At 35.2% G+C, this 27,500-nt stretch overlaps 1 protein-coding gene across 1 annotated transcript in view; it reads left to right on the top strand.

The window, feature by feature from the left end:
• LOC106872600 (uncharacterized) overlaps window positions 1-27,500 on the top strand; it is a 314,391-nt gene that overhangs the window by 113,760 nt on the left and 173,131 nt on the right. Inside the window, exons 23-27 of the mRNA XM_089360611.1 lie at window positions 6,813-6,959; window positions 9,233-9,379; window positions 15,015-15,161; window positions 19,085-19,231; window positions 22,750-22,896. Coding sequence (XP_089216737.1) covers window positions 6,813-6,959; window positions 9,233-9,379; window positions 15,015-15,161; window positions 19,085-19,231; window positions 22,750-22,896 — 735 coding nt within the window. The remainder of the gene's footprint in view (window positions 1-6,812; window positions 6,960-9,232; window positions 9,380-15,014; window positions 15,162-19,084; window positions 19,232-22,749; window positions 22,897-27,500) is intronic.

The following is a 27,500-nucleotide window of genomic DNA, read 5'->3' as shown; positions in this document are numbered from 1 at the left end:
ATCGTTCGACAACGAGGATTCAATTGTGCGATCAGGTGAATAACCTACTTCTGAAATAACGTTGAAGTCGTCGGGTATTCCGGAGAAACATGTCACCTTAGTGTAATTCTCAAGCAGAATGAGTGTGACACAAGCAGATGGCAAGAATGTACCTTTTGGATTTACAGATACAATCCTCCCGAAAACCTTTTACATAGTTCCCCAATTTAAGTCACAAGGTATGTGTCGACCTGTGTCTCTGGGAAACATTTGGCCAAGACGCCATGCATTGAGATCGAACCCGGTATCTTTTTACGAGGCAAACTTCTTAATCTTTTGGCTATACTGCACCAACTGTATGTGTGTGTACGTAAGAGAGAGAGAGAGAGAGAGAGAGAGAGAGAGAGAGATCTTAGCATATAGAGCAAAAACATGTCAAGTGACAGCCGTTATCTTTCACACCTAACTATTGACAACAGCTCGCAATAAGATTTTCGATCAGTGACTCACACGTGGCGATGGTAAAGACTGCATGTCATTGTGTATGAATTCGACAAAATAATTCCAATGTAGATCATCACCTGCTTATTTCTTAAACTTCGAAGAAAAAAATTGTCTTCTTAAACGCATTAGTCAAACAAATCTGAAATTACTGTTTCTATTATCGTGATCACTACGACTGTTCTGTCAGTCTTTTTGGTGTTTGGTTTATTTTTTGAAATGTATATGTGGATCTTGGGAAATGAATGTCTTGTCCGGCTTGAGCTTACTGTCTTTAACGTCGATGCGAGGACATTGAACAGAAAAAAAGAGGTTGTTAAAGAGATTTTAAAATAATGGCACATACGAACCACTGGCAGAAGTGGAAGTCGGCGCGCTCGTATTGGACAAACCTTTTCGATAAGAGTCCAATTTGTTGTAGCATGTGTCGTCACGGACGTCGACCGCCTTCTTTTGTCTCTACCAATTCATTATTATTGTTCATCACTGAAAATAAAGACAAATATGAAGATAACGACCAACGAGATCCTTCAGCAGTAATTTTTGTTGCGTATATTTGTTTTATTATGTTGTGTTTAATTTCGTTCAATTTATTTAACAAATTTTCTCATTCACCCTTTTATTTCATTCTGTATTTGCTTATATTCAGCGTTTTCTAATAGATTTCTTGTCATGTCAGTCATGTCAGTTTTTAGCATGAAGTATATGCGAACGCTGTGAATGTAGGTGTGAAACTAAAATACTATATAAGTAATAGCATTATACTACATTGACTGCTAGTGCCTTTTGTCCCTATTCAGCTAAAGATAACCAATTTTATTGTAAGTTAGACAACAAGTACCTCTTAGGACGTTCGGAAACAGTTAAAGCGATGCATTGTTCAAGTCTGAGGATGCTGAATAGATGTCAAATAACTATCCCCCTTGCTAGTCAGGATTGTCATCAGCTGTGAATAAAAGTTTCAAAGGAATGGTAAATTGGCAATAGAATTACCCGCTAGAACACGTAAAATGTTTACGGTTAATATGAATTTAACTCCCAATGAGTTAATAATTCAGGATCTTATCAACTTAACGCTTCAGCTTAAACAAGATTATTTTTGGAATAAAATGAAGTGTAACCTAAAACACATTAATGTAATAAACAACATCGATTTCGAAAAACCTATGAGAATTGAAATCCTAAGGAATGGTATATCGTAAATTGGTCTAAAAAAATTTTTTTCGTGACGTCGTGTGAAATTATTTTTATTTTTTATACTCAAGTCATTGAACTATGGCCATACTGGAACACTGCATTGAAGGGTTAATCGAACAAATCAACCCCAGTACCTATATTTTAAGTGTGGGATCAATTTCATCTGTCTCCACTGCAAAAACACCAAATTACGGGGACATAAACAAAACCGATTGTCAATCGGTGGGGAACAAACACAAAAACATATACACATACAGACATACATACATACATACATACATACATGCAGGCATACGTACAAACGTATATGTATTATATATATATATATATATATATATATATATATATATATATATATATATACTAACAGAGGCACAAATGATAAAGGAAATTACATAAGAGCTTCTGGGTAAACAACATTCTTTGTTTTCTGGTTCGGAGCAGAGACAAATAAGTCTTGCAAACTACCAGCCCTAGAGCAACCAACATAAAGCTGACCATGAGAAAAGCAAGGCTCAATTATGTGCAAGCCAGTAGATTTCAAAGTCTGACCTTGGGTTTCATTAATAGACATTGCGTAGCAAAGTCGCACTGGGAATTGTGTTCGTTTGAGCCCAAATGGCATGTCTGTTGGTTTGATTGGAATTCTTGGAATTAAAACCTCTTCCCTAGAAGCACATCCAGTGATGACGGTAGCTTCTATCACATTAGGTGATAATGTCTTCACAATCAATCTTGTCCCATTGCATAATTTAGAAGGACTACCTTCAGAAAATGCTTGTGGCAGAGTTTCATGTGGCTCAAGAAGATTAAGGAACTCTGTTATTTAATGAACAGCTTGATTTTCGTCAAGGACTAAATCAACTGGTTTGTACTCCTTAATGACTGTTGGAATCTTATTCGTTAATTCATGGTTAATCCTTGCTACTGTCTCAGTTTTTTTTTTATTGTGAGTAAGAATTGTCCTTTCACACAACAATTTATGTGAATTATAATTAATACTTGAGTCTGAAAATACCCTGTTCTTTAATTCAGCTGGGGAATTCACTATGATAGCAGTATGAGTCAAATTGATAACACCATTCCCATCAAATGGTACTTTCCCATTTCCTAATTGGAGGATCCAGGTTGAAAACTGTTCTACACATTAGTCCCTATGTAATAAAACTCGCACATTAGTATTGAAGGAAAATTTTTGTACTTTATCCCACAGGTGTGAAGACTTTGTGCATGCTTTTATTTCATCAGATCTTGTTCGTCTCGGAATGACTGGCAATGTCTGTCTGAAGTCTCCTGATAAAACTCCTATGGATTTATTGTTGCCTCTGATGTCCTGTAAGGTCTTATCAAGAGCTTCCATTGCACCTCTATGTGACATGTGCATTCCTTCTAAATGATTATGTGACATTGGCGCAACACTTCTGCTGAACCTAAACCTTTGCTTATATTACAAATTGGACTGTCATTTGTGACCAGGTTTAGCGGTAATTTAAAAGAAGAATGAGCGAGTTGTTCGTCCTCTTGAGAGAATTGTGGCAGCAATACCAACTGCAATTATTTTTTGTTGCCTTACCTTGGAGAGAAGCAATGCTGTTACAAATGTTTTACCTGTGTCACCAGGAGCATCAAGAAAGACAATTCCTCTGCTTTCTTCTCTGACTGACGAAATAATTTTATTATATGCACTGCGTTGTTCTGAAAGAAGCTTAGCTTCATGTTCATTCACAAATGCTGTCAACTCTGTGATGTCATAATTTGTCTTTCTTGCTATGTCTCTTGAAGTTAAATCACTAATTTGACCATTTGTTTTTGGCAGTCCAGAGCCAGACACTTGCAAATTTTTGCCTCCCACGGCCAAAACTTGATGCTCAATTTCAATCAGTGCTTGGTTAAAAATTGTTTCAGAGAACCGAATATTGATATCTGGGTTTGCCTGTTGAACTGCATACTTTAAATCTTCAGCCATGTCCTCACGATGTTCCATCCAAAGCTGTAGGGGATTGCTAAACTGACACATGTTCAGTATAATTGCAAAAAGGTTACTGAGTTTCCTTGGAGAATCTGATATTGATGCTTCAGTCAATGCAAGATCCCGATGCTCATCATTTTCTAAAACACTTTGCAGACAATTTACTTTCCTGATATCTTGGAGTGATTTTGGACCACGTTCTTCATGTAAAAGGAGCCGTAAGTAGTAGCATTCTGCTTGGCTTGGGTGGACACTGTAAACTCTTGCGAGAGCATCAGCCCCATGTTTCCTCTTGTGCCATTTATTGTTTCTCCAGGTGTAATACTTGGGTAATTGTGGGTAAAGGAGTTTTCTTGCATCTTCATCTACTTGACACAACTTAAAGGTAGTAATGGTAGTTACTTTTGGAGAAAGTGCTTGTTGTAAGGTTGTTTGTTTTGTAAAGTTAACCCTGTAGCCATTCTATAGATGGACACTCAGATGAATGATGGTTGGATGCTTCTCGTGAGTGGGAAAACTGAAGATGCACCAAAAAGCCTCATTGGTACCGATGTATCTTACTCTGTGCAACTTCGTCGTTTTTATCTATCTACTGACTGCCATTCTCCATAAGAGTGTATGTTGCAGCATCTAAAATTTTGTTTATATATTTGCAAACATATTTAATAGAGTTAACAGAGTTGCAGAATTCAACACTGAGTCTGGCTACCTGTACTCGTCTTTGCATCACTGTAGAATACTGATCATCTACACCTTCCACGTCTCCCTCTTGTAGCGAGTGAGAACATTGTTCTCGGAAACGTTTTTGAAAATTAAAATGGGGATTAAAAGAAAAATTGAGTTACGTGAAAAAAATTCATAAGAGCGATTGACACAAATGGTGATTGTGGAACGCCACACGCACGGACACGCTCACACACACATACATACAATATCAAACATTAGATGAAGTGGATGTGTGTGTGTGTGAGAGAGAGAGAGAGAGAGAGCGAGTGAATGGGCGTGTTGTCATGGATACGTACACACATAAATATGCATACATCTCTTTTGTATGTATGTGTGCGTGTATGTATGAGAGAGTGCCACTTAGACATCACTCTCTCTGTCTGTCTGTCTCTCTCTCTCTCTCTCTCTCACGCACACACATACAGACAAAAAGATGTGTGCATATGTATTTATGTATGTACGTATACATGACAACACACCTCTTTACTCACTCTCTCTCTCTTTCTCTCTCTCTATCCCTCTCTCTCTCTCTTACACACACACATACATAAACGAATACAAACGTACATACAAAAACACACACATGCATAAATGTATACAAACAAAACCACACGTGTGCGTATGTGACTGACTACAAATACATAGAGCTGAACACGGCGCGCAAAAAGTAAATTATTTTAAAAATTTTAGGAAGATTAACGAAGTGTGCAGGTTCAAGCGAAATTTGTGAACTTAGGAAATATTTTTTTTCAGTAATTTGCAAATAGCGAATTCAAACTTGAAATGAAAACATTGAAACAGAGAATGAGATATTTCGCAAATGAAAACGGAAAATTTCGCCGTTGCTACGCCAATACCAGAAGTTGACATTGAGAAACCTTTTTAAAGAAGTAAATCATATATATAAGGCAATATTATTTATTTTTAATTAAAAAAATAAAACTGAAGACCTTACTATGTATCCTAGGTCAAATTATTCATGCATCACAAGTATGGAAGCAATCTGCACAGCCGTTTTCGCGTGAAAAGCGAATACACGCACACAGGTCTATTTTATATAAGAGATATACTGATATATATATATAGAGAGAGAGAGATATACTGATATATATATATATATATATATATATATATATATATATATATATATATATATCATGTTATATTACATTAGAAAGAAAGACACAATGCATTTCAAGAAAGGAAAGAAACAAATGCTTTTTGGGTCAATATTAATATATTTAATCAAGGTAATATTTCCCCTCATTATTGAAAACCTAATCTAGCAAATTGGTAAACTATCGGCCATAAAATTCTCCAGGTTTTGAAGCAAAGAAACACTGAATATCATTTTTCTTAGTTAATAAACTGCATACCTTCTAAACAATGTTTTAATGATCTGAAAAGATGACACTCAAATTGGGCAAAGTCAGGAGTGTAAAGGAGAATGAGGCAGAACTCCACTTTTAGGTCCATAAACTTTTCATGGATGTCTTGGGAAAATATATGGTTTTGTATTGTCCTGTAAGAGCAACACTACTTTATGATTGACTAATAATGGATGCTTTCTCTGCAGATTTTTGTGTAACGCCTCCAGTTGCCAATATTTTTTCTGTATTATCTCTTTCGTTTTAGCTTAACACGTCATTCTATATAGTAGAAAACACTTGTCCACAGCGGCGTGCCGTGGAAATGAGTTAGAAAGTACACGGTTGAGAAGTAAAATCTTTTACCACATAGCCAAGCCTAATTTTAAACAGGCTTGTAGTCTGTCTTTTCTTACTAAATGCGCACTCCAGGCATCACGGGATATTAACTATATGAGTATATATCAGAATCTAGGGCCTTGAATTGTTAGTCGAAGGAATCGATCCCAATACTTATGCTTTAAGTGTGGTACATATTCTATCGATTTCTTTGCCGAACCGCTAAGTTAAGGGGACATAAACACACCGACACTGATTGACCAATGGTGACGCGAGACAAACAGACACACACGCACGCACACACACTCACACACACGCACACACACACACACACACACACACACACAGACACACACAGACACACACACAATCACACATATATAATCATACAAATACGACGGATTTTTAATTTCTGTCTCCATTCACAAAGCTTTGGTCGGTCGGAAGCTATAGTAGAATACACTTGCCCAAGGTGTCACGCAATGGGACTGAGCCTGGAACCTTGTGGTTGGAAAGCAAGCTTTTTACCATACAGCCACTCCTATATGTGTGTGTGTGTGTGTGTGTGTGTGTGTGTGTGTGTGTGTGTGGAAGGCTATCATCATCATATCTGTATATGTGCGTATCTCTGCGTATTTGTGTATTTGAGTGTATAAGGCCAAGCTGATCAATATTTTTGTTGTTATATTCAGTTTCATCTTCAATTCGTGCACAACATTTTTTTCCCTTTTCAGTAACTAAAATAGAATGCCACTACAACGGAAAAGTATACGTAATTGGTCAAACGTTCATAGCCATTGATAAATGCAATCAGTGTACATGCAAGTCTACTGGAGTTGTTGTGTGCACCGAAGGGATATGTCCTCTCTCAAAAACTACAGGTAATAACTAAAAGATGCTTTCCAAACAGATTTTACTGATCACTAGTTAAGTGCTAATGCGCAACATCTCCCACATCTTTACTAGGGTTAAATGTCAATATGTCAATCACTTTCTGTGTTTTATTCAGTGTGTTCGCTGTTACAAACCGGAAAGTGGTACAGACTTCTAAAAATGGAAAAACCGGTTCTTAGTGGGAACTGAATCGCAGTCGCAATTATTATTGTATATGTGACAACTATTTCTGTGGTTCTTTCCGTACAGGTTAACCGTTGAGTTTGCCATATGCAGTAGGACATGTGTACGTGTGTCTGAGTCTGAGTGTAAGTGTGTGAGCGTGTATGTGTGTGGGTTGGGGGCATATATGTGTATGTATGTGTATCTGTGTATGTTTGTGTTGGTTGTGACGGTGTTTCTCTGTGCGTGCGTGCGTGCGTGCGTGCGTACGTGTGCTTGGTGTGTCTTCATTGTTCGACAATGAGGATTCAGTTGACTAATCAGGTGAACAACCTGCTTCTGAAATAACTTTTAAGTGTTTGGGTATTCCGGAGAAACATCTCTCCTTAGTGTAATTCTCTTGCAGAATCAGTGTGGCACGAGCAGATGACAAGAATGTAGCTTTTGAAATTGCAGATACAATCCTCCCGACAAGCTTCTATACAGTTTCCAAATTTAAGCCACAAAGTAAGGATCTGACGGGTTTCTGACAGGAAACATTTGGCCAAGACGACCGCAGCGGGATCGGACCCGAGATCTCCTCTTTAAGAAGCTAACTTCTTAACCATTTCGGCCAAACTGTATGACTGAGAGTGAAAGACAGAGACAGAGGAATAGGTCTCGGCATATGCTAGCAAAAGATACGTCAGATGTCTGCCGTTATCTTTCACAACTGATGACTAATGACATCGTTAGTAAAAAACGAGCTCCCAGTAGGTTTTTCAGTCAATGACTAGCACGTGCCACTGATGCAAATTTCTTGTCAGTGTATATGTATTAGACAAAATAATTCCAGTGTAGACTATCACTCATTTCCTTGACTTCGAAGGAAAAAATATCTTCTTAAACGTATTCGTCAAGCAGTTCCGAATACGAACTTAAGGCAAAAGATTACAGCAGTGATGGCATCCGAACAGCGTTCTCAATTATTTTTTCTCCTGTCGATAGCACTACAACTGTTCTGCCGCTCTTAAGATTGTTTTTATTTTTTACAATATATATATATATATATATATGCATCACGAGAAGGGAATGACTTGTCCCGGCTCGAGCTTATTGACTTTAACATCGATGCAAGGTCAGTTTACAGAAAACAAACTAGTTGAAGAGTTTTTGAAATGATCACAGAGACAAATCACTGACAAAAATGAGTTTCGGCATTTTCCTATTAGACAAACCTTTTCGATTAGAGTCTAATTTGCTCTACAATTTTCCGGCAATGATGTTGGCTGCCAACAGTTGTCTGTGCCAATCGATCATTACTGCAGATCACTGAAAGCAAACATCTTGACCCAGAAGAATCTGTGACAGAAAAATTTGCTTAGAAAAACTGGACAAGGCATCGTTGGTATGTGCGGACACTTAAAGCTTCATTTCCATAGACAACACGGATATTTACTTAAAACCATTGATTGGCTCGGATTTCTTGTAGAAAACACTTGGACACATTTCAGTGCAGGGGGACTGAACCAGAAACTGAATGGTTGCGAAAGAATCTCCTAAAATACATTAAACACAGAGCCATGCCTAATTGGAAAAAAGCTTGTAGTCAGTTCTTTTTCTTAGTAAACGCTTTCTCTCTCTCTCTCTCTCTCTCTCTCTCTCTATATATATATATATATATATATATATATATATATGTGTGTGTGTGTGTGTGTGTGTGTGTGTGTGTGTGTGCGTGTGTGTGTGTGTGTGTGTGTGTGTGTGTATATATATATATATATATATAGTTAATCAAGAAAATGGAGAAAAAAAACAGCAAGGCGAGGACGTGGTACATGCAAAGTATTAATAAGACGCTCAGAGAAGTAAAGAAAGGGTGTTTTACGTTTCGAGAAACAGGACACAGAAGAAAGTCCAAAAGAAATAGAAAATCCACATGCAGTTACATTTTAGAATATATATATATGTGTGATAGGTTCCCTCGTCATATGAGTATATATGTACTTATGAATTGTGTGTGTAAGGCTGACCTGATCAATATGTTTGTTATTATATTCTATGACTGTAGAATCTTCAGTTTCATCTTGAATTCGTACGCATTTTTTTTTCTTTTCAGTAACTAAAATAGAATGCCACTACAACGGAAAAGTATACATAATTGGGCAAACATTCATAGCCATTGATAAATGTAATCAGTGCACTTGCAGGTACACTGGATCTGTTATATGCACCGAAAAGATATGCCCTCCCTCGGAAACTACAGGTAATAACTAAAAGATTTTTTACGAAAAGTTTTACTGGTCACTGGTTAGGTTCTAATGCCCAACATCTCTCGCTTCTTTACTACGGTTGAATGTCAATATGTCAATCACTTTCTGTTTTATTCAGTGTGTTCGGTGTTACAAGACGGAACGTGGAGCGGGTGTGTAAAAATAGAAAACCCAGTTGTTGGTGGAAACTGAAATGCAGTCACATTTATTATTGTTTATGTGGCAACTAAATGTTTAGTCCATTCCGATATGCAGTGGGACGTGTGTGTGTGTGTGTGTGTGTGTGTGTGTGTGTGTGTGTGTGTGTGTGTGTGTGTGTGTGTGTGTGTGTGTGTGTGTGTGTGTGTGTGCGCGTGCGTGCGTGTGTGTGTGATAGAGAGAAAGAAAGAAAGCGTGTGGGGAGTGTATATGTGTGTGTGTGTTTGTGCGTGTGTGTATGAAGTGGTGGACTGGGTTTAAAAATTTATTTGCCAGGAGACAAAGGGACCCATTCGTAACTACAATGATATTTAATTTTTATAACAAATAAATAAAATTTTCAAAAATTGCCTAACTGGAAGCGAAATGGTGGAATAAACATTTTGTGACAGAATTTACATTTTTCACTAATTACATGATACGTGTACACTACTTATTATTGGCAGTATACAGTAATACCAAATGTAAATACTGATTGTATTAATTGAAATTTTAAATAAATATTTTGGTGAAAGAATAGTATACTGTATTTTTGAAAATGTTCAACCAAACTGGAAATAAAGTACAATAAATCTATAAAGCAAGTTTTATATTTTTAATGAAGACTGCCAGAGATAGGTGTTTTCTCATGAAAATCAGGATATTGTAGTCAATACCACATCATACATATACATCACTTGTTTGCTCTTTACGAGAGTATTTGTGAAAGACAGATACATATATATATATATATAGTTGTAACCATAGTAACTAACAAGTTTTGATTAAAAACGCGAGAATTTTAAATGCAAAACTGTTAACACGACACAACAAGGTGTCATTACAGTAAAAGTCTTTTTTTAACGTCTGTGTTGCGTTTGCGATGCGTGATTAAAGAAAGTGGAGGTTAAATCCCGACAAAAACGAGGAAATTCCAACTAATACGGGACAGCTATTCCAAAAGTTCGCTTTTCCAATTTGCAGTAGTGAGTGGGGCTCAGTGACTGATATTTACTGCATTTTTAACTTTCAGAAAAAATGTATTAAAAATACGTCTTTAATTCTCCAGAATTACATTTCAAAAATGACTCATTCACATCAGTATCCATCCTTACATAAAATATTCTCTATAGCTACTTCATGATCTTCTGGAGTGGCTCCCTTTCTGATATATTTATGTACCAGCAGGTTAAAGAGAAGAAATTATTGAAATTAGTCATTACAATTTTTTGCCCCAATTTAGGCGTCATGTTTTTTGAAAATTGGAAATTATCAAATTAGACATTAGTGTGAGACAAAATTGACGTGGAGTCCAACAGAGAAAAGAATATTGATTGTTAAACACCAAAAATTATCCAGGTATTTTATTAGCAACCTCGATTGCGATTGGATCAAAGTTGAGGGAAAATGTTTGAAAAATAATACTACCTCTTACTTGACTATCTTTCAAACACTCTTAGCTTCACGAACAACTATACTGACCACATTTTACTTCCAAAGATGAGGCACCTATACAAATGATGCAATAACTGTGATTTAATGGTTTCAAACAAGTATGGAGAAAATATCGAGAAATTAGAAATTACGTATTTTGTACCAGTTACCAGCTTTGCTCCACCCCTATTGTAATTTCAACAGTTTGATGAATTGGAATATTACGAAAAATATAGAAAAAAGAAAGTACAAGGTCCGATTTCATGAAACACATTTGAGTGTAAATGCAATAATTCTTAACCCGAAAAGAACTGTTGTTAGCTGTCCAAAATTTACATTTTGGAAAATATTTCTTAATTATTCTTTCGTAAAATAGGACCAAAGTTTGCGATGCGTCACTGAAGTTTATAAGTGGAAATATGTGTGCTCGTGTTTGTGTGTGTGTGTGTGTGTGTGTGTGTGTGTGTGTGTGTGTGTGTGTGTTATTACATTTATTTGTAATTATTTGTTACTTCTATTAAAAATGTTTTTTGCATTTCAAAAAAATTCATTTTTTTTATTATTAATTAATAATTAGACATTTGAAAATAGGTTATAAAAATAATAGTAGTGCATAAATAGTTAGTACAATAAACAGAATAATGCGTATATATATTACAGTAAAATCTACCTATAACAGATTCACAGTAAAATTTGCTTGAATTATTGCCTAAGTTATTGCCAAGTCTTTACATTTTTAGTCTTGACTCAATGCCTATTTTTTACATAATGAATTTGCCTACCATATATACTATTCTACTTTGCATAAAACTTTAGCTATATTGGTACTTCTGGCTCTCATTTTTTAATTATTCTAGTGTGTCAACATTTTAACAAAATGATGGTGCCTTTTTTAATTATGTTACTTTGTAAATTAAAATCAAATAATTTTTGATATTCAAATTTTATCCTTAGCGGCAATATTTTAAGTAAAACTTTTCTTGTTCTGTACTTTACCAGATGTAATAAATTATCCTGAACTTTTCCAAGTGTAATAACTTGTCCTGTACTTTTCCAGGTTTATAATCTTAAGAATATTATTTCTCTTGCTCGTATTTTCCCATGTAATCCATGTTTTTTTCCAGGCTATGCTATTATGCTAATTAATAATGTGTCAATTAATAATTTAAGATTTTACCTTACTGAAAATTGAAAATAAATTTAATAAATTTCTAAATAATAATTTAGTTTTTTTCATTTTGTGATTGAATTATTATTGATGCCGGTGACATATATTAAAAGTCCCCTTATAGAACTATATTCATAAAGAAAGTATAGAACTATATTATCACCCTCAAATTTGAGAAACAAACACTCATAACATTTTTCTTTTAAAACTTCATTGCATGAGAGTGATGCCATGAAACTCCTCGAATTGAACTTTATCATTTAAGCGTAATCAATATATAGTTTGCTTTTAAAATAAAAAAGTTAATAATACTTAAATCCAATTTTTTGCTATGCTTATAGTTTTTTCATGATATTTTACCTCACAACTTTTTTGATACAAACTTTTGTTGCATGGGACCAAAACTATGAAATTCTTTATGCTTTCTTCTATCATTGAAGCTAAGATAAATATATTTTGCTTTTAAAATAAAAAAAATTATTCAGATCTAAACTTAATTGGAGGCATTACTTACTCTCCTATAATACTGCTACAAATTTTGATGTAAACTTTTTTCTACTGAACCAAATCTCAATTTTTTATGCCAAAATGTAGCTAGGAACCAATCCTCTTCAAAACTGTTAACAGTTTTCAATTTGGTTAAGAACTGAATTAGCGACAAAGCTCTGAAGATGCTACGTGTGAGTAAATTGCGGCCTTAAGAATATTATTCAACTACTACCGTAGTTAAATGATATATAAATACACACACACACACACACACACACACACACACACACACACACACACACACACATATATATATATATATATATATATATATATAAACGTAAATGTCGAACGATGCAAATGAGTGTTCAACACACCACATTGGTGGATATAACTTCTTTATTTTTGAATTAAGGCTACCATTGGTTTCGTATCAGGAAAAGTAGGAAAATATCCTAGTGTCTTAACAATTTTTCAAGCCGATCACAAAGAGAGATGTGTTCGCCACAATTTTGGAAAGCACAGCCTTGTTTAATTGAAATGAATAAAACAATGAAACTTGGATGACATCATTTGAATGATTTCTTCCTAGGATTTGTCTTTTTCTTCTGGGTGTGCTGTTATTATACTTGTGTGCTGAGGTTGTTCGTCATTGGGGCATATTTCTTCTGTGTGTGGAATTTGTGTTCTATGTGTATTCAGATTTCACGTTCAGAAAAGGGGATATCCTGGTGGGATTAACGTCGTAGATGGTAGCTCTTGTTTTAAATATTTCAGTGTAAAATATTATTTGAGTATGCAAGGAGAGAAGGTTTAAACCCTAATGTCTAGGATGTTATCTGTTGATTCTATAATGTTTACTTTTTCAGTAAAATAGAGATCACATTTGGTACTCGTTCTCTGTATTTTGGGGGTTTAACAATAATTTTTCTATTCTATTTGGGGGTCCCTTATTTCACCTTCTTTCAATATCCATATCGCATTTAACTGGGATGCTGCATGTTTTTTTTTATATTTTGTCTCTGAATGACGCCAGATGTTGTGTACATCTTTACTTGAACGAGTTGCCCGTCATTCTGACATAAGTCTTTGCTGCTCCGTTGAGGTCTGTGATTTTGACTTTGTATACGAGTTCTTTCACGAAATAGTTATAGTTTAGAGGGCAGCGGTTTGAGGATCTACAGGTGCATTCTCTTTCGTGGGTGTTTCTGGTGTGTTTATATTTATTATAATTGAATATTATTGATCCTATATTGGGGAGGCAACTATAGATAACTTTAGCAGTATTTCTGTTGAAGATCTTGTGGTATTTGTGTGAATGTGGAGAGTGGTTGTCTATTAGTTTTAAGAAACTCCTAGATATGTGAGCAGCTACAGTCATGCTATAAGGTGGGTTAAACCATGAGATTTTCCTTTGTCTGCGACTACTTGGTTTATTTATATTTGATTCCATGTAGTATAAGCTATTATTAAAGTTGAACCTTTCTAATGCAGCATTATAATATGGGACTGCTCTTTTCAAAAGTGTTTTTGTCGGCGGATAAATTGGAGACGCACCTGCTAATGTTGTTAACCAGTTTTTTTAATTACTGTTTGTGGGTGGTTGAAACCTATGTTTATGTATGAGGCTTCCTCGTTTGCTTTGTGGTAGGGTTTAAATTTACCTATGTTATTATTCATGTTAATGTCTAGGAAGTTGACTTCTTTAAGGTTGGTATTAATTGTGGTTCATAGGACTAATTGGCAAAATATTTGGCATATTTTTCTTTATTCTTTACTCCTATATATATTGCGTCTCTACTCTTGGGTGCTCGTAGGCACACCGAACTAAAGTAAAAATATGTTGTTTTCATTCATATCTTGATCGCAGTTATGTATATATAACCGCGATTGAGAACGCATGACCTAGTGATGAGGTCGTTGCATTCACGATCGCAGGATCGTGGCTTCAATTATTAGACCGGGTGGCGCGTTGTGTTCTTCACCAAAATACATCCTCTAACGTTGCTCAGTGATCACTACAACACCTGATGCATTGTACACCGTGCACCTGTTCAGACAACGTCGATTTGATGGAGGGAGTGAGCTAATGTACAGTACATACACTTGATTACTATAAACAAATCAGTTGAACAGGATGTTCGGCTAAAGATCATACGTCGTCTTCGACAAGGGAGTCCATCATATATAGATAGATATATATATGACAGGCTCTCGTCACAATATCTCAATATGTATGTGTTTATGTACATTTGTGTATGTGCAAAGCTGAGCTGATCAATATTTTTGTTATCATTCTATGACTGAGGAAATTCCAGTTTCCTCGTTAATTTGTACAAAACTTTTTTTTTCCTTTTCAGTAACTAAAATAGAATGCCGCTACTACGGAAAAGTATACGTAATTGGGCAAACATTCATCGCCATAGATAAATGCAATCAGTGCACTTGCAAGTACACTGGAGCTGTTGTATGCACCGAAAAGATATGTTCTATCTCAAAAACTTCAGGTAATAACTAAAATATTCTTTCCAAACAGATTTTGTTGATCACTAGTTCTAATGCGCAACATCAACTTCTTGACCAGGCTTCAATGCCAATATGTCAATGACGTTCTGTTTTATTCAGTATGTTCACTGTTACAGACTAAAAAGTAGACAGGTTGAGTAAAAAATGGAAAAACACTTGTTCGTGTGAACTGAAAAGCAGTCACAATAATAGTTGTTTGGAAACATCTTGTATGATCCTTCTGTTCAGGTTGGCCGTTGAATTTACTCTGTCGCGTGTATGTGTGAGTATGGGTGTGTGGGTGGGAGTGTTTATGTGGGTATATATGAGTAAATGTGAATGTGTGTGGGGGGATGTGTGTGTGTGTGTGTGTGTGTGTGTGTGTGTGTGTGTGTGTGTGTGTGTGTGTGCGTGCGGATGTGCGAAGTAACTTCATCGTTCGACAGTGAGGATTCAATTGTTCGATCAGGTGGGTAGACTGCTTCTTAAATTGCAGTTAAGAGGTTGAGTATTCAGGAGAAACATGTGCCCTCAGTGTAATTCTCAGGCAGAATCAGTGACACGAGCAGATGACAAGAATGTCCCTTCTAGAATTGTAGGCACAATCTTCCATACAAGCTTCTATATAGTTTCCCAATTTAAGTCACAAGGTAAGAGACGCCCTGATTCTGATAGGAAACATTTGGCCAAGACTTCATGCAGTGGGATTGAAACTGGGTTCTCGACTTAAGAAGCTAACTTCTTAACCATTTTGGCCACACTGCGTCAACTGTGTATGTGTTGTGTGATTCAAAATCTCCATACATAGGAAACCTTTTTTTTTTTTTTACAAGAAACAATTTATAAGATCTGAACCCTCTTGATTTCTATCTTTAGGGGCATTTGAAAGGCATGGTGTATCGCGGAAAGATAAAAAAAACATAAATCATTTGAAGGAACGCATCACCAACTTCTTTGCACACGTATCACCAGATGTGCTATTACAAGTTCACAATGAGTGGAGTAAACGTATTGCAATGTGTATTCAAAACAATGGTAACCATATAGAGCTTGTTAAATAAGAAAAACCTTTTCTTATAGACTGTTTCTTATAAAAAGATAAATTGTTCCTATGTATGCCGACTTTTGAATAACATGCATATATATGTACACATATATACATATATATGTATGTGTGTGTGTGTGTGTGTGTGTGTGTGTGTGTGTGTGTATGGTTAGTTTTCATCTTAATCCCGTTCACGCTTGTATAGGTTACATATACATATATATATATATAGGTTACATATGTATATGTGTGTGTGTATGTATATGTGACTCTCTGTGTGTGCGTGCGTGCGTGCGTGCGTGTATGTGTGTGTGTGTGTGTGTGTGTGTGTGTGTGTGTGTGTGTGTGTGTGTGTGTGTGTGTGTGTGTGTGTGTGTGTGTGTGTGTGTGTGTGCATCCTGAGAAGGGAATGTCTTGTCTGGCTGGAGCTTATTGTCTTTAAAGTCGATGCGAGGACAGTGTAGTGAAAAGAAGTAGTTTTTGAAGAATTTTAAAAATGATGGCAGACATGAATCATTTGCAAAAATGGGTCTCGGCATTCTCCTATTAGACAAACATTTATAAATATGCAGTGGACTCATAGTTGAGTGCCTCAGTAACACCTTATAGGTTCGTCGGAACCTCGAATATGAAATGCAATTTCTTTGGGAAAGAATTACATTTGCGATTATATATGGAATGGCCTCAACAATGAGAAAGTCAATACAGATACATATAAGAAAAGTGTATGTCCAACAAGTAATTAAATGAATCAGTAAAAATATAAGTGTATATATATATATATATATATATATATATATATATATATATATATATATACGTCGACATACACCACAAAAAAGATATTACACACATACAGTTATACACACACATATATATAGTCGTATATACACGCACATATACATACATAAATATATATCCCTGCATATACACATACACATATACACATATATACATAAACATACACACACGTGCGGGCGAGCGTCGGGCTCCAAACCAATGCCGAAATTCTTCACGTGTAGAAAATCCTAGTTTCACGATGGTAACAGCATTGTGTGTCTTTGGAGATGAGTAAATTATAATCTAAATAATAAGAAGACAAAGAAATTCTTCTATACATCTTCAGTGACTTGTTACAACTGTTTCTCTACCAACTCTTTTTTGCAACGCCGTCATCAGAGACAAGGTGAGTATGTATGAAGATTCTAGACAAGGAAATTCACAGTATTTCCTCTCCACGACTAACCCACGTAAGACAGATAGTTGAAACTGCCAGTCCGGGACTGAATGCCCACCGCAGAAGGTTTAACGTAGTATACAAACGCATTGTCCACAACATATTACATAATTCTACTAGCTACTACATCGGATCTACTATTAATTCTATACAGAGATATTCTGCACATCTGAACTCATGTAGATATGAAGAGCATAGCAAATCCACGTCCCTAGCCAACCACATGCACTCTCTGATAAATAGGAAAATACCATATAGAGTATCCTGGGCTATAATAGATTCTGGTGTCCCATACCAAGGCTAGCGCTCTGCATGTGTACTCTACCTGAAAGAAGCCCTCCAAATATTAATTTATAATTCACTGCAATTACTCAATAAATAACACGAAGCATTTTCTACATGCAAGCGTAAGTTCTGTCGTACCTTTAGATTCTTCCATAGGTCCAAATGCAAGCAAAATCAATACACATAATACTTGCCTATATGCATCCACGGTCGTTACAACATACGTACGTTTTTCCTTTCCTTTCCTTCTCTATCCGAATAAGTATCTTAGACGCTAGCTAATTTTTTTTTTTTTTTTTTAAATTTAAATTTTTAGTTTTTAATTTAACTTTCAACTTTTAAACTTTTAATTTTTATCCTTTATCCATTTAATTGTAGATTTATCCTATATACATACCCCTCCCCTTAAGCTAGGTATCTCTTTTTATCTATCCCTAATGACCACTATCCACACCTAACCTAGATTTCATCTATTTAATTAATAGACATAAATACCTTCCACCTCCAGCCTCAGTTGTGAAATTGGAACCTAACGGATGTCCAATTATAGCACTAACTTACCAGTAAACTAAACCCCTCATATTATATATGCCCTGCCAAAACATTTGAGAGACCTGCAAGACATGGATGCGGAGGTCTTCAAGACAAAACTTGACGCTTTCCTCTCCACGATACCAGACGAACCAATGGCTCGTAATGAGACGCAGTTTAGGGCAGCTGTGTCAAATTCTCTTATACACCAGATGTGCCATCAAAACTCTTGATTGGACCATGTCAGGTGGGGGAGAAGAGCCATGCAAGGAACGTGAAAATCACGGTGGTGCACCAGCATGACCGCAGCCACTTGGCTGAAACACATAAATAAATAATAAATATATATATATATATATATATATATATATATATATATATATATGTATGTATATGTATATGTATGTGTGTATGTATATGTATATATATGTATATATATGTATGTATATGTATATATATGTATATACATATGTATATATGTGTATGTATGTATGTATGTATGTATATATATATATGTATATGTATATGTATGTATGTATGTATGTATATGTATATATATATATGTATATATATGTATATATATGTATATACATATGAATATATGTGTATGTGTGTATGTATGTGTATATGTGTGTGTGTGTGTGTGTGTGGGTGTGTGTGTATGCATATAGTAGGCTCTCCTCGTCATATCTGTATATATGTATGTCAATGTGTATTTGTGCATTCTGTGTAAGGCTGAGCTGATCAACATTTTTGTTGCTATAGCCTTTGAGTGAGGCAGCTTCATTTCCATCTTGAATTTATGCACATTTTTTTTTCCTTTTCAGTAACAAAAGTGGAATGTCACTACTACGGAAAAGTATACGTAATTGGGCAAACATTCATAGCAATAGATAATTGTAATCAGTGCATTTGTAAATTCACTGGAGATATTCTATGCACCGAAAAGACATGTCCTCTCTCAAAAACTACAGGTAATAACTAAAGCATGTTTTTCAAACAGATTTTATTGATCACTAGTTAAGTTCTAATGCGCAACATCTCCAACTTTTTCACGGGGTTTGAATGTCAATACGTCAATCAATTTCTATGTTATATTCAGTGTGTTTGCTGTTACAAGCCAGAAAGTGGAACGGAGGAGTAAAAATAGAAAAACAGTTGTTGGTATGACCTGAAACGCAGTCACAATTATTGTTTTTTATGTAGCAACAACTTGGTCCTTTCAATACACACATTGGTCATTGATTTTGCAATATGCAGTGGAACGTGAGTACGGGTGTGTGTATGCGTGTGTCTTTATGTGGGGGGAGTGTATAAATGTGGTTATCTATGTGTATGTGTGTTTGTAGGTTTATGTGTATGCGTGTCTGTCTCTGTTTGTGTGTGTGAATGTATGAGTGCGTGTGCGTGCTTGTGTGTTCGGTGGATCTACATCGGTCGAACATGAGGATTCAGTTGTTCGCTTAAGTGATTAATCTGCTTTTGAAATGACGTTTAAGTGATACAGTTCTATATTTAAGAGATGAGGAATTATTTACATTATTTACATTATTTACATTTGACGGATATTCGTCCTCATCTTGTTTGGACAAGATGAGGACGAATATCCGTCAAATGTAAATAATGTAAATGACGTTTAAGTGGTTAGGTATTCCAGAGAAACATGTGCCCTTAATGTAATTCTAAGGCAGAATCAAAATGACACAGTATATGACAAGAATGTACCTCTTGGAACTGCAGCTATAACCCTCCTGACAACTTTCTATATTGTTTCCTCACATACGTCAAAAGTTATGGGTCAATCTGTGTCTAAGTCATTTGACGAGGATGCTATGCACTGGGATCGAAACTGGAATCTCGTCTCTACAACAATAACTTCTTAACCATTTCGGCCGAACTGTGCCTACTCTGTGTGTGTGCGCGCGCGCGTGTCTGTGTGTGTTTGCATGTGTGCGTATGTGTGTGCGTGTGTGTGTATGTGTGTAAGAGAAAGAGAGAGTAATAGATCGCGGCATATGAAAACAAAAGACATATCAAGGTGACAGCCGTTATCTTTCTGACCTGACGATTGATGACAGCGTAAGTAAAATAAAATAGGTTTTCCATCGCAATAAGTTTTCCATCAGTGACTTGCTCGTGCCGCTCGTAAAAATTGCTTGTCCGTGTGTATGTATCAGACAAAAGAATTCCATTGTAGGCAATCTCTTACTTATTTCCTTGACGTCGAAGGAAAAAATATCTTCTAAAACGCATTCTTCAAGCAGGTCCGAAAAGAAGGTGGCAGAGATGGCATTCGACCTGTGCTCCCAGTTATTCTTTCTACTATCGCGATCACTATTACATTTCTGTCAGTCTGTTTAGTGTTTGCTTTAAGTTTTAGCAATATGTAGTGGACCTTGCAGGCATGAATTAGATTCGATCCTAGATGGCTAAATTTAAATTAACACTCCAACAGCACTTTTCTGACGGTAAAACAATAGTTTTTTTCTGTGACAGCAGATGCCTTAGCTAAGGAAAATAATGTCTTCACCACTTGAATTTTCTAACTTCTTATAATCTACCAAACGCTAGAATTAAGATAACAAGCGCCACCAACGAAATCTATTGTTCTCAACGATATGTCTATCCTTCTGGATAGTTATAAAAACAAGAACCCCCAAGCAAAAGTCAGTGAGTTAGTGAAAACTGAGTCTGGCTGACCGGCTGAACAAAACGCCGTCACAAAAGAAAAGGGCACAAAAAGAAAACTATGGTAACTCACCAACGAAGCAGTTGTTTCGTCCCACACTCTATCACTCTCACTAGCTCACTTTATTTTCTATTACAACAGCACTCTATTTCTATCTGTAATTACTACTACACAATGTCTAGAACACAAACCCAAACTATACAAGGAAAATCTACAACATCTCTCTTTACTTCGCATGCTTTTTAATTTTATCACCTGACCGTCGAGGCAAGGTATTTTACAATGTAACGGTAAAATAAATATTTTCTTTACAACTTCAATCACTGTTCTTTCATCTTCACATAATGGCAATCAACGAAGAACCAATCCTTACAAACTGATTACGACTCCGACGTTCCATATTATTGTTTACAAATTAATTTCAACCGTTACAAAAAATAAACTTCTACCGTTACAAATTGGTGACTCAAGAGTTACACTAATTAACTTCTATTACAAATATATATCACTACATCATGAGAAGGGAATGTCTTGTCCGGCTTTAGCCTACCATTTTTAACGTTGAGGCGAGGACAATATACAATGAAATAGGTTTTTGAGCGGTGTTGAAATGAGGGCAAACACGAAACTCTGGCAAAAATGGGTTTCAGCGTGCTCGTATTAAACAAATCTTTTCGATCACAGTCCAATCTGTCGTAACATTCGCCGTCAAGAACGTTGGACGCCTACCGTCATCTGTGCCAATCGATTATTATTGTTGATCACTGGAAGCAAAGTAGTCTCGATAAAGGGAAATCTGCAACAGAAGGATTACCTGATCAAAACTTGCCAAAGCATCGATGGTATATCCAGATACTTACACCTTCATTTCCATAGAAAGAACGAATATTTTCTCAAAGCCATTGGTTGGCTCGCGTTTCTAGTAGAAAACAATTGTTCACAATGCCGCACAGTGGGACTGAAACAGAAACTACATGGTTGCGAAGGAAACTCCTTAACAACAAAACTAAGCCTGATTAATAAAATCCTGTAGATTGTAATAATCTTAGTAGACGCGCCCTCTTGGTTTCACGCCATATTAAATGTGTGTGTGTGTGTGAGTGTGTGTGTGTGTGTGTGTGTGTGTGTGTGTGTGTGTGTGTGTGTGTGTGTGTGTGTGTGTGTGTGTGAGTGTGTGTGTGTGTGTGCGCGCGTGTGTATGTGTGTTCTGTCTCTACTTTTGGATGCTTTAGGTACGCCGAATTAAGGTAAAAGTATGTTCCGTTACCATTCATATGCCGATCACGGTTATAAGTATATATAACCGCGATCGAGAACGCATGACCAAGTTGTGAGTCGTTACACTCATGATCGCGGGACCATGGTTTCATTTCCTAGACCGGGTGGTGCGTTGTGTTCTTCACCAAAATACTTCCACTAACGTTGCTCAGCGATCACTTCAACACCTGATGCATTGTACAGCGAGCACCTGTTCAGACAACGTCGATTTGATGGAGGGAGTGAGCTAATGTACAGTACATAAGCTTGATCACTATAAGCAAATCTGTTGTGCAGATCGTTCGGTTGAAGCTGGATGGACACTCATACATCGTCTTGACGGGGGAGTCCATCGTATATAGATATATATATGATAGACTCTCGTCGCAATATTTCTGTATGTACGTCTCTATATATATTTGTGCTTTTGTGAATGTGTGTAGCTGAGCTGATCAATATTTTTGTTGTTATATTCTATGACTGAAGAAGCTTCAGTTTAATCTTGAATCTTACACAATTTTTTTTTTTTTTTTTTTTGCTTTTCAGTAACTAAAATAGAATGCCGCTACTACGGAAAAGTATACGTAACTGGGCAAACATTCATAGCAATAGATAATTGCAATCAGTGCATTTGTAAATTCACTGGAGATATTCTATGCACCGAAAAGACATGTCCTCTCTCAAAAACTACAGGTAATAACTAAAGCATGTTTTTCAAACAGATTTTATTGATCACTAGTTAAGTTCAAATGTGCAACATCTCCAACTTCGTGACGTGGTTTAAATGTCAATATGTCAATGAATTTCTGTGTTTTATTCAGTGTGTTTGCTGTTACAGATCGAATCGTGGACGGGACGAGTAAAAAATGGAAAAACACTTGTTCCTGTGAAATTAAAGGCAATCACAAATATAATTGTTTATGTGGCCAACAACTTGTATGGTCCTTTCCGTCCAGGTTGGCCATTGATTTTGCTATATGCAGTAGGTCGTGTGTATGTGTGTTTGTATGGGTGTGTCTGTGGTGGGAGGACAATACCAAATGTAAATTAAACCTAACCGTTGAAATCACTACGTAGTATAATATATTTTAAAAACTCCATACAGAAGAATGAAGTTTAGCGTGAAGAAGTGATATATGAGAAGCTAATACTAAGTAGTTAACGTAAAAAAATAGTAGTAAATAGAGGAATGAGGGTGAGTTATAAAGAAAGAAGATGAAGTATATTAATTACTAATGTTTACATAAAAATCATATTAATGTAACACGTATTAATAATAAAGGAGAAAATAAGTAAAAACAGAGAAGCAATTGTTACTATTACAATTGAAGTAGTATGTACTTATGGTGCCTAGGAGATATAGTAATAAAGATAAAAATGTGAATTTAAATGGGCTATAAAGTGACGTAGACCAAAGTAAATGTAGGGGAGATAATTAAGCGGAGAAAGTAAAAACATAAAAATTTGGATAGGGATGTGTGGGTTATACAGAAGGTGCATTTTAGTATATATATAAAAAAGATTTTTTCAAAGGTAATAATCCAGCTTAGTATTATATGAGAAGGATATAGAATGGCAGTATGGTCGTAATGATATACGAGTTGTAGGGGTGCCGTGCCAGTATAAATATTAGAAAAAAAACTACGAGTAGACGGGTACACATAAGTGTACAAAAATTTACACAAAATATGGAAAAAAGATAATCTAATATGGAGAAGAGTGTGTGAATGTTTAATCATACGTGTATAGAGGCCTATTTACACATGGGTATATAGATACAGGAATTCGTGTAGATACACAATTAAAATATATATGCATACATACATACAAACATACATACATACATATACATATACATATATATATATATATATATATATATATATATATATATATATATATATATATATATATATATATACACACACACATATATATATATATATATATATATATATAAACTGTACAAATATACCCATACATGCGCAAAAAAGAACACACACACATACATATGAATACACACACACACAATAAATTGTATATATATATGCAAATATACTCACATATATACGCAGATACACACGTTCATATTAATATACATTCATGTACCTACATATATATACATGAAAATAAACATATATATATATAAGCGTACACACATAGGTACATATAAGATCATAACTATATATGTAGACATGTAGATCATATTAAAGGCGTATATGTGCATACATGTGTACATATGCTAGTAGTAAAATACACGAAATTATAAAGTATAGTAACTAATAACATAAACAATAGTTGAAATAGGTATGTTGAGAGGGGGGTAGAAAGGTACAAGAAAGTGAGTACATGGACACAGTATACAAATAAAGTACATAACTGTATAGATATATTACATACTAAGGAAAGATATAAGTTCCTATATCCAAAGCGTGTGGAGGGAAAAGTATAGGGCGACATAGATAAAGTGATGGCCCTATATATAGGGGGTCACGCAGCTATCAGAAGGAAATATTTAAGAAAAAATGTATGAAGATAATATAAGATATTGTAATGTAAAGGGGATGTGAGGAGTAATTATATTACATACTAAAAGGTAATATATAGATATATTTTTTTTAAATATCAAACTAAGAAAAAGGTGAGTGAAGAGTTATTTTAGATTAATGAATAGGAATTTGATCATGTGTTTACATGAGAAAACTTTTCATTCCTAGTATTAACCAAATTTCCATTCATTCTCATTATATTATAGCTATCTTCTAAACATAACCTGCAAATTTTATTATTATTTCTACAAGACAGGGAAGAAGATAAGATTTTCCAAGAAATGGAGAAATTTATATTGTTTCTTTTGAAGTGCCAAATTTTTTTAGATAGTCCTGTACTATTCTCTTTTCGATGGTCCCCAAAAGTAGATTTATGGTTAGAAATTCTCGATTTAATTGAGTTTTGGGTGCAACCTACGTATATGTATCTAGAGGAGTCCTGAGTTATAATAGTTACTTGGTATACAACTTCTTTCATTTTTACAATTTCTATCTACTTCACAGGTATTAGCAGTATTATTGTTGTTAATTGTAGAATTATGAGATGTATTATTAATAGTATTATTATTGGAGGTACTAAGTACAGTTTTAGTAATTTTTTTTTAATTATAGAATAGATCATTTTTCTTATTAAAAGAAGAAATTATCCTCTAGATACATATACGTAGGTTGCTTACTCGCTCTACGCTGCCTATATGGAGCTATAACTCTAATTTCCATACTTATCTATTGAGGGAACGTCTCCGACACCTCTTTATTTATATCTTCAAATAATCGTTAAGCCGTTAGTTATGGTTCAATATCTGACATGACTCCCATCTCTCTCTCACATGGATAGCAATATGACTCTCCTAGATCCAATTTTTTCTGCTCTATTCTTTTTTAAGTTCCTTGTATTATGATTTCTTTCCTTCCTGCACTGAAGAGTACGATGATATTTATTTAATTCAATTCAATCATGAATTTATATTATTATATCTTTGTACGAAACGATCATCTGCAAAAATTAAATTTCTTATACATTTTAACAACTTGTTTCCTCCATTTTTAACGAATTTGATGGGGTTTATGGAACTTCATTCCATAAATTCATCATACATTATATATATACTCTTTTACTCTTTTACTTGTTTCAGTCATTTGACTGTGGCCATGCTGGAGCACCGCCTTTAGTCGAGCAAATCGACCCCATGACTTATTCTTTGGAGGCCTAGTACTTATTCTATCAGTCTCTTTTGCCGAACCGCTAGGTTACGGGGACGTAAACACACCAACATCGGTTGTCAAACACAGACACACAAACACATACACACACATACATATATATATATATATATATATATATATATATATATATATATATATATATATATACATATATATATATATATATATATATATATATACATATATACGACAGGCTTCTTTCAGTTTCCGTCTACCAAATCCACTCACAAGGCTTTGGTCGGCCCGAGGCTATAGTAGAAGACACTTGCCCAAGGTGCCACGCAGTGGGACTGAACCCAGAACCGTGTGGTTGGTAAGCAAGCTACTTACCACACAGCCACTCCTGCGCCTATAAATATATATGTATGTAAGTATGTATGTGTATATATATATATATCTATATATATATATATATATATATATATATATATATATATATATATATATATATATATATATATATACACGTGAGAGAGAGTGGCAGAGAGAATGAGAGAGAAATGGCAAAAAAATAAATAATTATCTTATGAACTTCATTACCACACAGCTGTTTACGCTGTAAACTAATAAGGTGCAATGGACTCACAGCTGAGTGCCTCAGTAACACTTTACAGCTTCATCGGAACCTCGAATATGAAGTGCAATTTATTTGGGAAAGAATTACATTTGTGATTACCGTAAATCCTCGAGTATAGTCCGCCCTTGAGTATAATACGCAGCGGATTTTTAGGGGGTTGTACCTCTGAAAAACCTAAACCTTGTGTATAATACGCACCCCTTCTCTAGCTTGAGTCAAGGAGGTCTATATAACGTCCTTGGTTTGTAAACGTATATACAGTAACGTCCTTTATTATTATTGTATATATAACATAATGCAAACGTGTAACTTTTTTGTGCACTTTGCAGAAAATAAAGAAATAACAGTAATAACGTCAGTGAAAAAAAAATATAGCTTCAGGTATTAGCTTAAGGTATTTTCGCGCCCGAAATCATAAAATGCGCCTGAATAAACATTGCTGGACAGGAAATAGATACTCGGACATTGCTTAGAAAATATTTTTCATTTTTAATCTAGTATATAGTACGCACTAGAGATCTTGACCTTTAAATTTGTGGCAAAAAAATGCGGATTATACTCGAATATTTACGGTATATAGGAAAGGGCCCCAACTATGGGAAAGTCAATAAAGATGTATATAAAAAAAGCGTATATCCAACAAGCAATTAGATGCATCAGTGCAAATATATCTTTGCTATTATGTTAAACTGGCGTGTGTCCAAATTTGGCCAAATACATTTTTTTCAATATTTAATTTTGCTTTTTTGTTTTGTTTTTTTTTGTCAAACTATCGTATCTCCTGCTGATTCAGATGCCAGTATATCAAAAGTTGTCAAAGTACAAGTACAACGGTTTTGCTATGGAAAAGTGAAACTAATTTTTCGTTTTCTGACATTTTGCATAATAGCAACGATATATATGTATATATGTGCGTGTGTGTGTGTGTGTGTGTGTGTGTGTGT

Source organism: Octopus bimaculoides, chromosome 11, assembly GCF_046866305.1.
Source record: "Octopus bimaculoides isolate indiv1 chromosome 11, ASM4686630v1, whole genome shotgun sequence".
In the NCBI taxonomy this organism is placed as follows: domain Eukaryota; kingdom Metazoa; phylum Mollusca; class Cephalopoda; order Octopoda; family Octopodidae; genus Octopus; species Octopus bimaculoides.
The sequence above is the reverse complement of the archived record's forward strand: the minus strand, read 5'-3'. Positions and strand labels throughout refer to the sequence as shown.